We start from the raw sequence: 12420 nt of genomic DNA on the forward strand, positions 1-12420 counted from the left end.
CTCTGCTGTATACATGGTATTATGTCATCATCTGCGCATGCGCACATGCTGCCACATCATCCTACAGACACTGGTGGGTTTTCCTTTTATTTGGTGCAGATTTCACATTTCTATCGTCTTTTGTTGCTTTCCTGTGACCGGTCAAAGTGCACCATGACTTTACAGACACATTGTATATGCCTGTTCTTATGCCAGTACCAGGCTGTCTTGAGTACAATGTCCTTGTAGTATAACTTGATATCCGGAAGTGTGATACCTCCCACTTTATTCTTCCTTTTCAAGATTGCTGAGGGTATTCGTGTTCTCTTTTGGTTCCATATAAATTTTTGGAATATGTGTTCTATATCTTTGAAGTAAGTCATTGGTATTTTAATCAGTATTGCATTGAATTTATAAATTGCTTTGGGTAATATAGACATTTTAATGATGTTTATTCTTCTTAACCATGAGCACGGTATATGCTTCCACTTGTTTGTATCTTCCCTGATTTCTTTTATCAATGTTTTATAATTTTCTGAGTACAAGTCTTTAATCTCCCTGGTTAAATTTATTCCTAGGTACTTAATTTTTTTGGTTGCAATGGTGAAGGGGATTGCTTCCTTAATTTCTCTTTCTGACAGTTCATTGTTAGTATATAAAAATGCCTCTGATTTCTGAGTATTAATTTTATATCCTGCCACCTTGCTGAATTCACTTATCAGGTCCAGTAGTTTTTTGACTGTGACTTTAGGGTTTTCTATATACAATATCATATCATCTGCAAATAATGATAGTTTTTCTTCTTATTTTCCAATTTGGATGCCTTTTATTTCTTTTTCTTGTCTGATTGCTATGGCTAGGACTTCCAGAACTATGTTGAATAAGAGTAGTGAAAGGGGGCACCCCTGCCTTGTTCCTGATCTTAAGGGGATTGCTTTTAATTTTTGCCCATTGAGTATGATGTTAGCTGTAGGTTTGTCATAGATGGCCTTTATCATGTTGAGATATGTTTCCTATATTCCCACTTTGCTAAGAGTTTTGATCATGAGTAGGTACTGGATTTTATCAAATGCTTTTTCTGCATCTATTGAAATTATCATGTGGTTTTTCTCCTTTCTTTTGTTTATGTGATGAATCACATTGATTGATTTGTGAGTATTGTACCAGCCTTGCCTCCCAAGAATAAATCCCACTTGATCATGGTGTATGATTTTTTTCATATATTGCTGGATCCAGTTTGCTAATATTTTGTTGAGGATTTTAGCATCTAAATTCATCAGGGATATTGGCCTATAATTTTCTTTCTTTCTTTGTGTTGTCTTTGCCAAGTTTTGGAATCAGAATTATACTCGCCTCATAAAAGGAGCTTGGAAGTCTTCCTTCCTCTTGAATTTTTTAAAATAGCTTGAGAAGGATAGGAGTTAGTTCTTCTTTGAATATTTGGTAGAATTCACTTGTGAAGCCATGAGGCCCAGGACTTTTCTTTTTTGGGAGTTTTTTGACAACTGTTTCAATCTCATTTGTTGTAATCGGTCTGTTTAGGTTTTCTGATTCTTCCAGATTAATTTTTGGAAGATTATATGTTTCAAGGAACTTGTCCATTTCATCTAGGTTGTCTAGTTTTTTGGCGTATAGTTCTTCATAATATTTTCTTACAATATTTTGTATTTCTGTTGTGTCAGTTGTTATTTCTCCACTCTCATTTCTAATTTTATTTATTTGAGTCCTCTCTCTTTTTTTCTTGGTGAGTCTGGTTAAAGGTTCATTGATCTTGTTTACCTTTTCAAAGAACCAGCTCCTGGTTTCATTGATCCTCTGTATTGTTTCTTTAGCCTCTATGATATTTATTTCTGCTCTGATCTTTATTATTTCCTTCCTTCTACTAGCTCTGGGCTTTACTTGCTGTTCTTTTTCTAGTTCTTTTAGATGTAGGGTCAAGTTGTTTATTTGAGCTTTTTCTAGCTTCTTGAGGTATACCTGTAATGCTATGAACTTCCCTCTCAGGACTGCTTTTGCTGTGTCCCGTAAACTTTGAGTTGATGTATGCTCATTATCATTCATTTCTAGGAATTTTTTAATTTCTTATTTGATCTCATTGTTAACCCATTTGTTATTTAATAACATTCTATTTAGTTTCTAAGTGTTTGAGTATTTTTCAGTTTTTCTGATGTGGTTGATTTTTAGTTTTATGCCATTGTGATCAGAGAAAGTGCTAGAAAGTGCTCGATATGATTTCAATCTTCTTAAATTTGTTGAGACCGCTTTTGTGCCCTAACATGTGGTCCATCCTAGAAAATGTACCATGAGCACTTGAAAAGAATGTGTATTCTGCTGTTTTAGGGTGAAAGGTTCTGAAGATATCTATTAAATCAAGTTGATCTAGTATGTCCTTTAAGTCTGCTGTTTCTTCATTAATTTTCTTTCTTGAGGATCTATCTAGTGATGTTAGTGGGGTATTGAAATCTTCTACTATTATAGTATTGCTGTTGATCTTGCCCTTTGAATCCATAAAGTCTGCTTTATATATTTAGGTGCTCCTATATTAGGTGAGCAGATATTTATAATGGTTATATCTTCCTGTTGGATTGCTCCCTTTATCATTATGTAGTGACCTTCTTTATCTCTTACTATATTCTTTGTTTTAAAGTCCATTTTGTCTGATATAAGTATTGCTACCCCAGCTTTTTTTTTCATTTCCATTTGCGTGAAATATTTTTTTCCATCCTTTTATCTTCAGTCTATGTGCATCTTTTGTTTTAAGGTGTGTCTCTTGTAGACAGCATATGTATGGGTCCTGTTTTCTTATCCACGCAGCTACCCTATGTCTTTAGATCGGATCATTTAATCCATTTACATTTAAGGTTATTATTGATATGTAGTTGTTTATTGCCATTTTATTCTTTAAAACTGTATTCCTCTTTTGCTATATTCTTCTTCTCCTTTGATCTCTTTACAACAGGCCCTTTAGCATTTCATGCAGCCTTGGTTTGATTGTAGTGAATTCCTTGAGGAATTTTTTTTGTCTGGAAAGCTTATTATTTCTCCTTCAATTTTAAATGATAGCCTTGCTGGATAAAGTAGTCTTGGTTGTAGGCTCTTGTTCTGTATTACTTTGAATATTTCTTGCCATTTCCTTCTGTCCTCAAGTGTTTCTGTTGAGAAGTCGAAGGCATCCTTATGGGGGCTTCTTATAGGTGATAGCCTTTTTTTCTCTAGCAGCTTTTAATATTTTCTCTTTATCACTTAGCTTTGGTATTTTAATTATGATGCGTCTTGGTGAAGATTTCTTTGGATTTCTCTCTAATGGAGTTCTCTGTGCTTCTTGAACATGTGAGATGTTTTCCTGCCTTAATTGAGGGAAGTTTTCAGCTATGATATGCTTGAACAAAGTCTCTATCCCTCGTTCTTTCTCTTCTTCTTCAGGAACCCCTATGATGTAGATGTTTTTTCTTTTTATGTTGTCACAGAGCTCTCTTAGAGTTTCCTCAGACTGTTTGAGTCTCTTTTCTTTTTTCTGCTCTGATTCCATGCCTTTATTTATCTTGTCCTCTAACTCGCTGATTCGATTCTCAGCTTCATCCATCCTGCTTTTAATTCCTTCCATTGTGTTCTTCATTTCTGATATTGTATTTGTCATTTCTGACTGATTGTTTTTTATTATTTCAATGTCCTTTTTTATATTTGCTATCTTTTTATTTAGGTGTTCATAATGACCATCTATTGTTGTTCTAATATCTTTGAGTATCCTAACAATTGTTATTTTAAACTCTGCATCTGGTAATTTGGTTATATCTGACTCATTCAGGTCCTTTTCTGGGGATTTCTCTTGATTCATTTGTGTTACATTTCTCTGCCTTCTCATTTTGTCTGTGTAAAAGAAGGTTTTAGTCACTGGAGTCCACTAGGTGTGGCCTCTGTGTTCCCTAAGTGTGGTCTGTCTGCAGGCCTACCACCCCCTCTGCTGTTTCTGCCTAGGGCATTCGGGTATGGGCGTTGCCAGTGCCTGCCCACTGGGGCTGTTGCTGTGGTTTCTGCCTCTCCTTCATGGGAGTGGCTCGGGTGTACAAGCCTCCGTGGCCTTGGCCTTCACCTCGCCCCCGTGGGTGGCATTATGCCCGTCCCTGAGGGCAGGGGTGAGCACCTTTGCTTAGCTGCAGGTCTTTGCCTGATTCCGGGCTTTCGCCCCACCCCTGCAGGAGGAGCCTGCTCATGGGATGGCTGCAAGCCTTGGCTCCACAGGCCAGGTGGGACTGCATGCCCACACTCAGTAGCGGGACTCCACCTGTTCTGGGTTTTTGGCTTCACCCCTGTGGGAGGAGCCAGCTCCCAAGTCAGGCCACAGGCCTCAGTTCCTGTGCTCCTGCGCCCTTGCTCAAGGGCAGGTTTCCACCTCTTCCAGGGCTCCTGCCCTTCCCCTGCAGGCTGGAGTGCAGGTGGTCCGCAGCTTGGCTTGAACACTTTTGCATGTCCCTTCTTCCCCAGCCCAGGCAAGACTGAGCTCACACCTGGGCCTCAGTGGTGGCCAGACGGCTTCTGCCCTTACCGACAGAACTGTGCTTCTGCGTCCCACTGCCACCCGCCCTCTGGCGAGCCCTCAGCTGTGTGGGTGGGGGCGCTGCAGCTCAGACCCTAACACTCACTACTGTAGTCCGAAAAGCTTCCTCCTTCTAAGCAACTCTGCTTTGAGTGCCATGGGAGAGCTTGTTTGGTTGGTATCCTGCTTCCCTTTGCTGGTATTGCTGTTTCCAGGGGAAATATTCACTTCAGATTTGGGGAGGGACTCGTCCCAGAGGTTAGGGTGGCTGTCTCTCAAAGTGTTTCTCCCTGTGCCTCCTAGATTACACTCTCTTCTTGCTACTTTGGTCCTCTCCTTTCTCCCTGTCCCCCAGAGCCCCGGGTGAGTGGTTGTGAGAGAGGTTTTCTGTGCGGTCCCTTTCAGAAGAATCCTGTGTCTGAGAAATAAGTTTCTTTCTCACAAACAGTGTCCTGTGTTGTTTCCAGCTAAATACTGTCCATATGCCTCTTCTAGGCTCTGGGGCTGCAGACTGGGGCTTTGTTTCTTGGACTCAGGACCCTCCTCTCTCTGCTAAACTCACTTCCCACCACGCGAGTCTCTCCCGGCTGCCGTTTGCTCCGGGGAGCTGGGCAGCCCTCTCTGTTTTTCCGCTTTTCCTACCAGTCTCAGTGTGGCTTCTTCAGTGTTCCTTGGTTGAAGAGTCCTCTTAGTTTGGACAAAGTTGGTTTTTCCAGATGATGGTTCTTAAAATTAGTTTGTAATCCACTTTGGTTCTGGGAGGTGGAAGTTGGTACGTCTGCCTACTCCATCGCCATATTGTCTCTACCCCATAGGATAATTAATAATAAGCAAACCCCAGACATATCATTTTATCTGTTAGGATTTTCGTATATATCTCTAAAATAAAGAGAAATCTTTTAAAAAGCATAGCCATACTATAATCGAACCTAAAAACTATAATAGTATTTCCTTAATAGCATCAATTAATCAATATATAAAATTTCAATTGTTCTTAATTTCTTTTTACATTTAGCTTATTTAAATCAGAATTCATATATTATCCATATACTGGTTTTGGTTGATATCTTTCTTAAATCTCTTTTAATCCATAGTTCTTATTTATTTTATTGGGTTTTTTTTGTAATTTGTTAAAGTCCTTTAAAGTTTTCAAATTTTGATTTTGCTGTTTGAGTACCCAACTGTTTATTTAGTATGTTTTTTCTATTGGCTGAATTTCCTGTATCCTGATAGATAGGTTTAGAGATTTGATCATATTCCTTTTTATTTTTTTGGCAAGAACAGTTCAGGGATTGTTGTAGACTTCTATCAAGAGGTGAAATATGAAGTGTCTGCATATTTTTCTATGATATTGAATTATTCAGTGCGCTCAATTGTCAACAGTCTGGCCCATCCATTATGAAGTTTCCCATCAGCTGTTAGCATAAAGTTTTTAGTAGCCATTGATGATCATGAATGACAATTCATTATTTGAGTAGGTGTTTCAAAATGATATATTCTAATAGTATTATGTCTTCTTCATTTATTAGATTTCACTTAAAAATATTGACTTTGTTAAACAAATAGGTAATTATTGAGCACCTATAATGTACTAGCACTCTGCTAGACTGTACAAGGAGACAAAATACATATATATCATGTACCCTTTCTATATAGAAGTCGGAACACTATGCTAGAAATAAGTAGAGAGCAATTACTGTGCAATTAAGAAAAGAGAGAGAAGCATGAGTTGGAAAATGTTTCATGGAAGACATGGAATATGTGCTGGGCCATGAAGTATTTATAAAATGGGGAAACTGAGGGCATTGCAGGAGGGGGACTATTTGGACCATGCTATGAGGCTAAGAGCAGTATGGGAAAGTGCAAGAGAAAACCTACCTAGAGATTACAATAAGCTGGGTTGAAGTGGGACAATTGTTGGGAGTGAGAAAGCTGAATTATTCAGGCTGTGGTTGGGAAAATTGACATCACCTCATGAACTTTTTGGTATTATTCTAAATGCATTTGGCAGACAGTGAATTAGGGAATTACAGTGACGTGGACTATGGAAATTCAATAGTTTAGAAAGTGACTTGTTATAAATAAAAGCTCATCTGAGCTTAAGAAATATAAGATTAACTAAGTCAGATGTAAAATATGAAGAATTAGTCATGTTGATGGGTGTATGTAATAATAGAAATAATTACAAACTACAGACATACTTGTGGTTCCACAGAGCAAACCAAGATGTTTGAAAGAAGAGGCAGGTGGACAGGACTGGTGTGAAACTACAGCAAAGTTTAAATGTTGAGTTTTAATTTTAGAACTGTTGTATTTTGGGTGCATATACCAATAGCAAAGGTTTTATGCATTTATTAGGATGAGATTGCAGACAAAAAGACAGAACTAACATTGTACATTTTAGAGTCAAATACACAGAAGTAATAGGTTAACTCATAGGGGAGAATGTGCCCATCAGATAATGAACAGATGGAGGTTGAGGTCAAAGAGAAAAAATAGCAGTAGAGCTGCGGGTGTAGGACGGGCACAGGAAGCATGAAGAAGAGAACGGTGGTACCCTTTAGTGGAGAAGCAGGGGAGAATAGTGTATGGAAGGAAAGAGTTTTAGACATAATGAGATGGTTAACAGGGTTAAATGTGACCATGAGGTTCAGGAAAGAACTGAGGACTATGCTTTGGATGTTCACTAGCAATTTGATAGGACATTTGATTATGGAAAAGCATGTTACAGAAGGAATATGGGTTATAGGAAAGAATGGTTTGGAATCAAGAGGTCAGAACAGAAGGCATAGGTGATCTTATTCTAAGCATGGATTTCCAGATGAAAGGTAAATATGGCCAGGATCGCAGCCAATAGGAAAACCTAAGTGTGTTTAAAACCAAAGTCTGTATTTTCTTGGTTATTTTGACATATAAAGCAAATATATTTTTAGAAAACAAACTTTGAGTAGTTAAAGTGCAAAAAGTTAACTATTTAGTCACTTTAATTCATTTTAGGATATTTTATTTATTCCATTTTTATTTTATGTGTTACCATAATGAATCACTGTTATATCAACTATATAATATAAAGTATTAAATTGGGAATGCTAGTTGCTTTCTTTACTGAAGAGAATTCTGCCCATCTCTCCATCTCCCTCCTCTCTGCTTCCTTAGCTACATGTGTACACGCAACATGTCAAAGTATGTTTTTATTTTGTTAGTTTCATTAGTTTCTGGCTTCCAAAGATAATACATGTTTATTGTAAAAATGTCACTCAGCACAGAAAGGTTTAGAGAATAAATTTTTTTAATTACATGAAATGATGCTATTCAGAGATAGCCAATATATTATATTGATAATCATCCTTCCAAATCTCTTTCTATGTGTAGATACATAGATGATATTTATTTCAATGAGATCATACTGTAATTGTGTTTTTGCATCTAACATTGTGTTGTGGACATTTTCTATGGCAGTGAATATAGATAAAAAGTATCTGTTTTCAGTTATAGTCATTGTATGAAGGAACCATAATTAATTTAAACTGTCTCCTATTGCCTGATGCTTAGACTCTTCAATTTTTGTGTTTAAGCAATGCTGCAGTAAACATTCCTGGGTGTACATTTTTGTGCACTTGTCTGATTATCTTCTTTGCATAAGTTTCTAAAAGTGGGGTGTGGACCAAAGGCTACACATATTTTATATTGTGATACATAATTACGTATGGCGCAATAAGTGCTGTGCCAGTTATACTTTGACCAATAACACCTATCAGTACCCTAAAGTTCTTTTTAATATCTTGAAAAAATTTTTCATCTTCATTTGAGCTCATTCTCCTTACTTATAAAATAAGGAGGATGACATAATCAGTACTTCTTAAAACTTTTTAGGATCCAGGGACCATTTGAATATTTTTAAAAAGTGTTGAAGAGAAACTGGAACTGTTGTTTCAGAAAAACATACCTGTGCAAGAACAGAAATTTTCGTATACTACTTATGAGAATTCACTGATCTTTTGATGTCAATTTACAGACTCTTCAGAATTTCAGTCCATGAATCCAGGTGAAGAATCTCTGAATGAGGTGACTTTAAAGTTGCTTTCTGCTTTAAGACTAAAGCACACACACATGTCTTACACATACATCACACATATATCACACTCGTGTGTGCACAGAATTTTAATGTGTGTTTGGAAAAACTTTGACATCTGCTTCTTATAGAACCTAGTCTCATTGTGATTCATAAAATCACTTGAGTGTGTATAGTTACTGAAATGAATTTCTATTTATTTCAGATTCTTCGATGGCAAGCCCATCTGGAAGAGGTAGTGAGGTTGGAAATGGAAATTTCTGCCAGAAGAAGAGAAAAGGAAAAGGAGGAAGAGAAACTATGGAAGAAGAAGGAATTGTTACAAAGGGAAGAGAAGAAAAAAAAGGTATGAAATTCGCTGTTGCTGTGAGTGTGTGAATGAATGTTTAATTGCCTGATTGAGTTGTGGTTAATCTTGGTGTTTGGCATGGGATTTTATTAGGCAGTTCTCAGGAAGATTTATGGACATAGATGAGAACCCGCTCCCTTAACCTACACAAGCACAGGTACTTGTGATTAGAAGAGATGTTGTGGGTAAAGACAGGTTTTAGAACTGTTAAGTCTTGTACTAAATAAGGACGTGACAAAGACCGAGGGTACTAGGATAGCATTTTGGTTTATTGCAATGCAGTAAGTAACTGTCAAAAAATATCTGTGTGAGAAAAGCGTTCTGAAAGATTGGAGAAAGAGCTTTATCAGTCTGTAGATGAGCTGTGGACATTTGGCCTGACACCAAAAACAATAACAAACTAAACAAACAGTAATAAAAAGAATAATTAAGCTCTAAGCCATATACATGGGCAACATCTTTCAATTATATAGAACCAAGGCATCTGTTTTATTTTATTTATGTTCTTTTTAAAAATACTTCTTTACAGTTGGTATTTTTTTAAGTACAGAGAATGATGTAATAAATGCATCACTACTTATCACGTAGCATCGAAACTTAATATTTTCATTCTGTTTCAGACTTATTTTATTCTACAGATTAATTGAAGTCCTCTTTTGAGGATGTACTCAGTACCATTTCCCTTCTTACCTCCTCAAAGGGAATCTCAATCACGAGTGCTATTTCTATCCTTTCAAACCATCTATCGCTTTTAATGTAGTTTATTATGTACTTTGTGACTTTTACATTTTTCATGAATACTATCATACTGTATTATTTTGCAGCATGTGCTTCTTCATTCAACCTTACATTTCTGAGATATGCCCATGTTAATAGATGGAAACCTGTTTTTCTCCTTTTAACTTCTGTATAGTATTCTATTGTAGAACTAGGCTATCACTTATCCCTTCTTTTACTCGTTGACATTTAAGTTTCTAAAGTTTTGTTCTTGCAACCATGCTGGGGCAGATGTTATACTAGTCCCCTGGGGCATGTGTGCATGGCTTTCTCTAGGGTACACCTCAGAAGGGAATTAGTATGTTCTCAGATCTGCATGCTTTCGATTTCATAAGGTTTTAAATTTTATTTTATGAGCTACTGAAACTTCTTTTTGACTTTTGCCAATCTAATAAATGTGAACAGTGTTTTATTGTTTTAAGTTGAATACGCCTGATCACTGGTGAGATAGAAAACCTCCTCATATTTATTGGGCAGTTTCTTCATCTGTGAATTGCTTATTTGCACCTTTTGTCCATTTGTCTATTTCTTTTCCTTTATTAATCTGTAGTTCTTTATAAATTCTAGCTACTGTATCTTATTCATTATGTGGGTTTTAAGTATTTTCTTCCATTGGTCATTTGCCTTTTAATTTTGTCTGTAGTGTCTGAGTTTCATGAAAATTTAAAATGATCAAGTAATCAAAACTATTAAACTTTCCTCTGTGAGTTGTACTTTCCTTTATGAACTGTGACCTGGTAGTGAGAGCATCTCTACAGCTTCTCCTAAGGGCCCTGTGAATTTCACTGGCCCGGGACCAGGTGGTATACTCACTTTGTGGCTTGGGACCTGTGCTGGGAGCTACAGTGGGTGCTGCTTAGTGCTGATGCACAGCACCAGCCGGGGTTCTAGATGACCTCTTTACTCCTCTGGTCCCAGGCAGAAAGTTAGTCCCTTTGTCACTTTCCTGGGGGGTGGTCATAGTATATCTAGTTTCCATTTTGTGTGTGAACAGCTCCTACATATTTCTTACTCTTTCTAAGCTCGGTCCTAGCTCCTGTGTGCACCGGTCCTACAATTGATATTAAAGACCCTGCCACCACCTTCTCAGACCTATCTCAGGTCCAGGTTCCCCCAGAGTCCCTTGGTTTTGGCTCCCTCTTATGCTCTGACTTTGAGTTCCATTTATTTTCGATACTTGGACACTGCTCTGTGTGTGTGTGTAGCTGTTGTGTTATATTTTGTCCAAAATATTTATATGTTTAAAGTGGAAAAGGTGATTTCTATGTTAACTCAGACATATTGACCAGAGTTCTGTCTATCTTTATATATACTAACCAAAAAATCTAGATTCTTTTATTTTAGCTTTTTTATATGTTGGTGACAAATTTTAGCACTTCAATATTTAACACTAGCTTGGCAGTAAACCCCATCAAGGCAATTCCCCTGACTTGAGTGGTTGCTTTGTTAGCTGGTGCTCTGTTTTTCTGTCTTCTGTTTTACCTGCCTGCCTTTCTCTTCTCATAAGAGCAGCAATAGACGTAGAGAAACTATGGGTAAAACCTCACCGTAGGATGTCAGAACAAGAGCTATATTTCTCCTAATTCTTCTTCCTAGTGATTTGTTTTTATGGAATAATACTCTCTGTTGTAATAACATCTTGATTTGTATTCAGTGCCAGAGTTTACCATAGCAGGTCCCAGCTCCTTTCAGATCTACCTTTGAGTTATTAGATCACTTTTTTTTTCTGTGCTTTAAAACTCTAGTTGACCGTAATATTCACAGTTTTCATAGTTTTATTCAAAACTGAAGGAAAGTCTTGATTCATAAGCTTATGGTGATCATGGTAGTATTTCAGAAGCATCTCTCCACTTTTGAAATTATTATGATAAAGTGATAAAGTAAAAAAATGATGCCTTTCTATAAACTATCCCTAAGAGCTATTATATGAAGCAAAATGACAGTGCTAGATGAACCTTAAAATGTAATGTAAATGTAAATGTAACCTATATAATATTGGTCCCAGCACCAACTTTTTACTAGAGGTGGCTCTTTAGGAGGCTTGAGTAACATAAAAATTGCTCTGCATCACAGTGTTTTAGGAGGTGTGGTTGCTGCATGATGCCTGGAGTTTCATGGGATCCAAGACACCGGAAGTTCAGCTTTGCTGCCAAAATGGAGATTTCAACCAAGGTTCACATAAAAAAACAAAAAGAGTCTCATCCCTTCCTTGATCTAGCATATCACAATTCTCTTCCAATTTAGCCAACTCCTAATTCAGCATTGAAACCATCCTCATTGTATGACTGAGGGATGGAGAACAGGACCAGGAAAGTCATGTAACCTTCAGCCTTGTCTCAGAGATGTTTCTGGGGAGGAATCTATCATCTTGTGTTCTCTTAGCTTCAAGTGACATCACACCAGTAAATGCCAAGAGACCCAGGCTCCAGCAGAACTTTGGCACTTGGATGTTCCCCTTTGTCTTCAGGTGACCTGGAAAATACTCAGAATTGTTTTTGTTCTGCAGGTGAGCAGGGGAGAGTGAAACAGTCTAAAACAAAAGAGGGTAGGCTATCATAAACAGAATGCAGACAGAGGGCTGGAACACTGTTGCTTCTCAGAAGATTCAAGAAGTTCTGTGCTTGAAAGAGTACCTTCCCAATTCAAGTCAAAGCTATTCTCTCAGAGTGGGAATCTGTAGGTTCTTGTGAGAACAATTCATTATGAAAT

The 12420-nt window shown here is 37.4% G+C and overlaps 1 protein-coding gene across 1 annotated transcript in view; it reads left to right on the forward strand.

Moving 5' to 3' along the window:
* The window catches only part of CCDC148 (coiled-coil domain containing 148), a 328164-nt gene that overhangs the window by 227431 nt on the left and 88313 nt on the right, over positions 1-12420 (forward strand). Inside the window, exon 8 of the mRNA XM_066280374.1 lies at positions 8791-8931. Coding sequence (XP_066136471.1) covers positions 8791-8931 — 141 coding nt within the window. The remainder of the gene's footprint in view (positions 1-8790; positions 8932-12420) is intronic.

This window comes from Saccopteryx bilineata, chromosome 5 (assembly GCF_036850765.1).
Source record: "Saccopteryx bilineata isolate mSacBil1 chromosome 5, mSacBil1_pri_phased_curated, whole genome shotgun sequence".
Lineage (NCBI taxonomy): Eukaryota > Metazoa > Chordata > Mammalia > Chiroptera > Emballonuridae > Saccopteryx > Saccopteryx bilineata.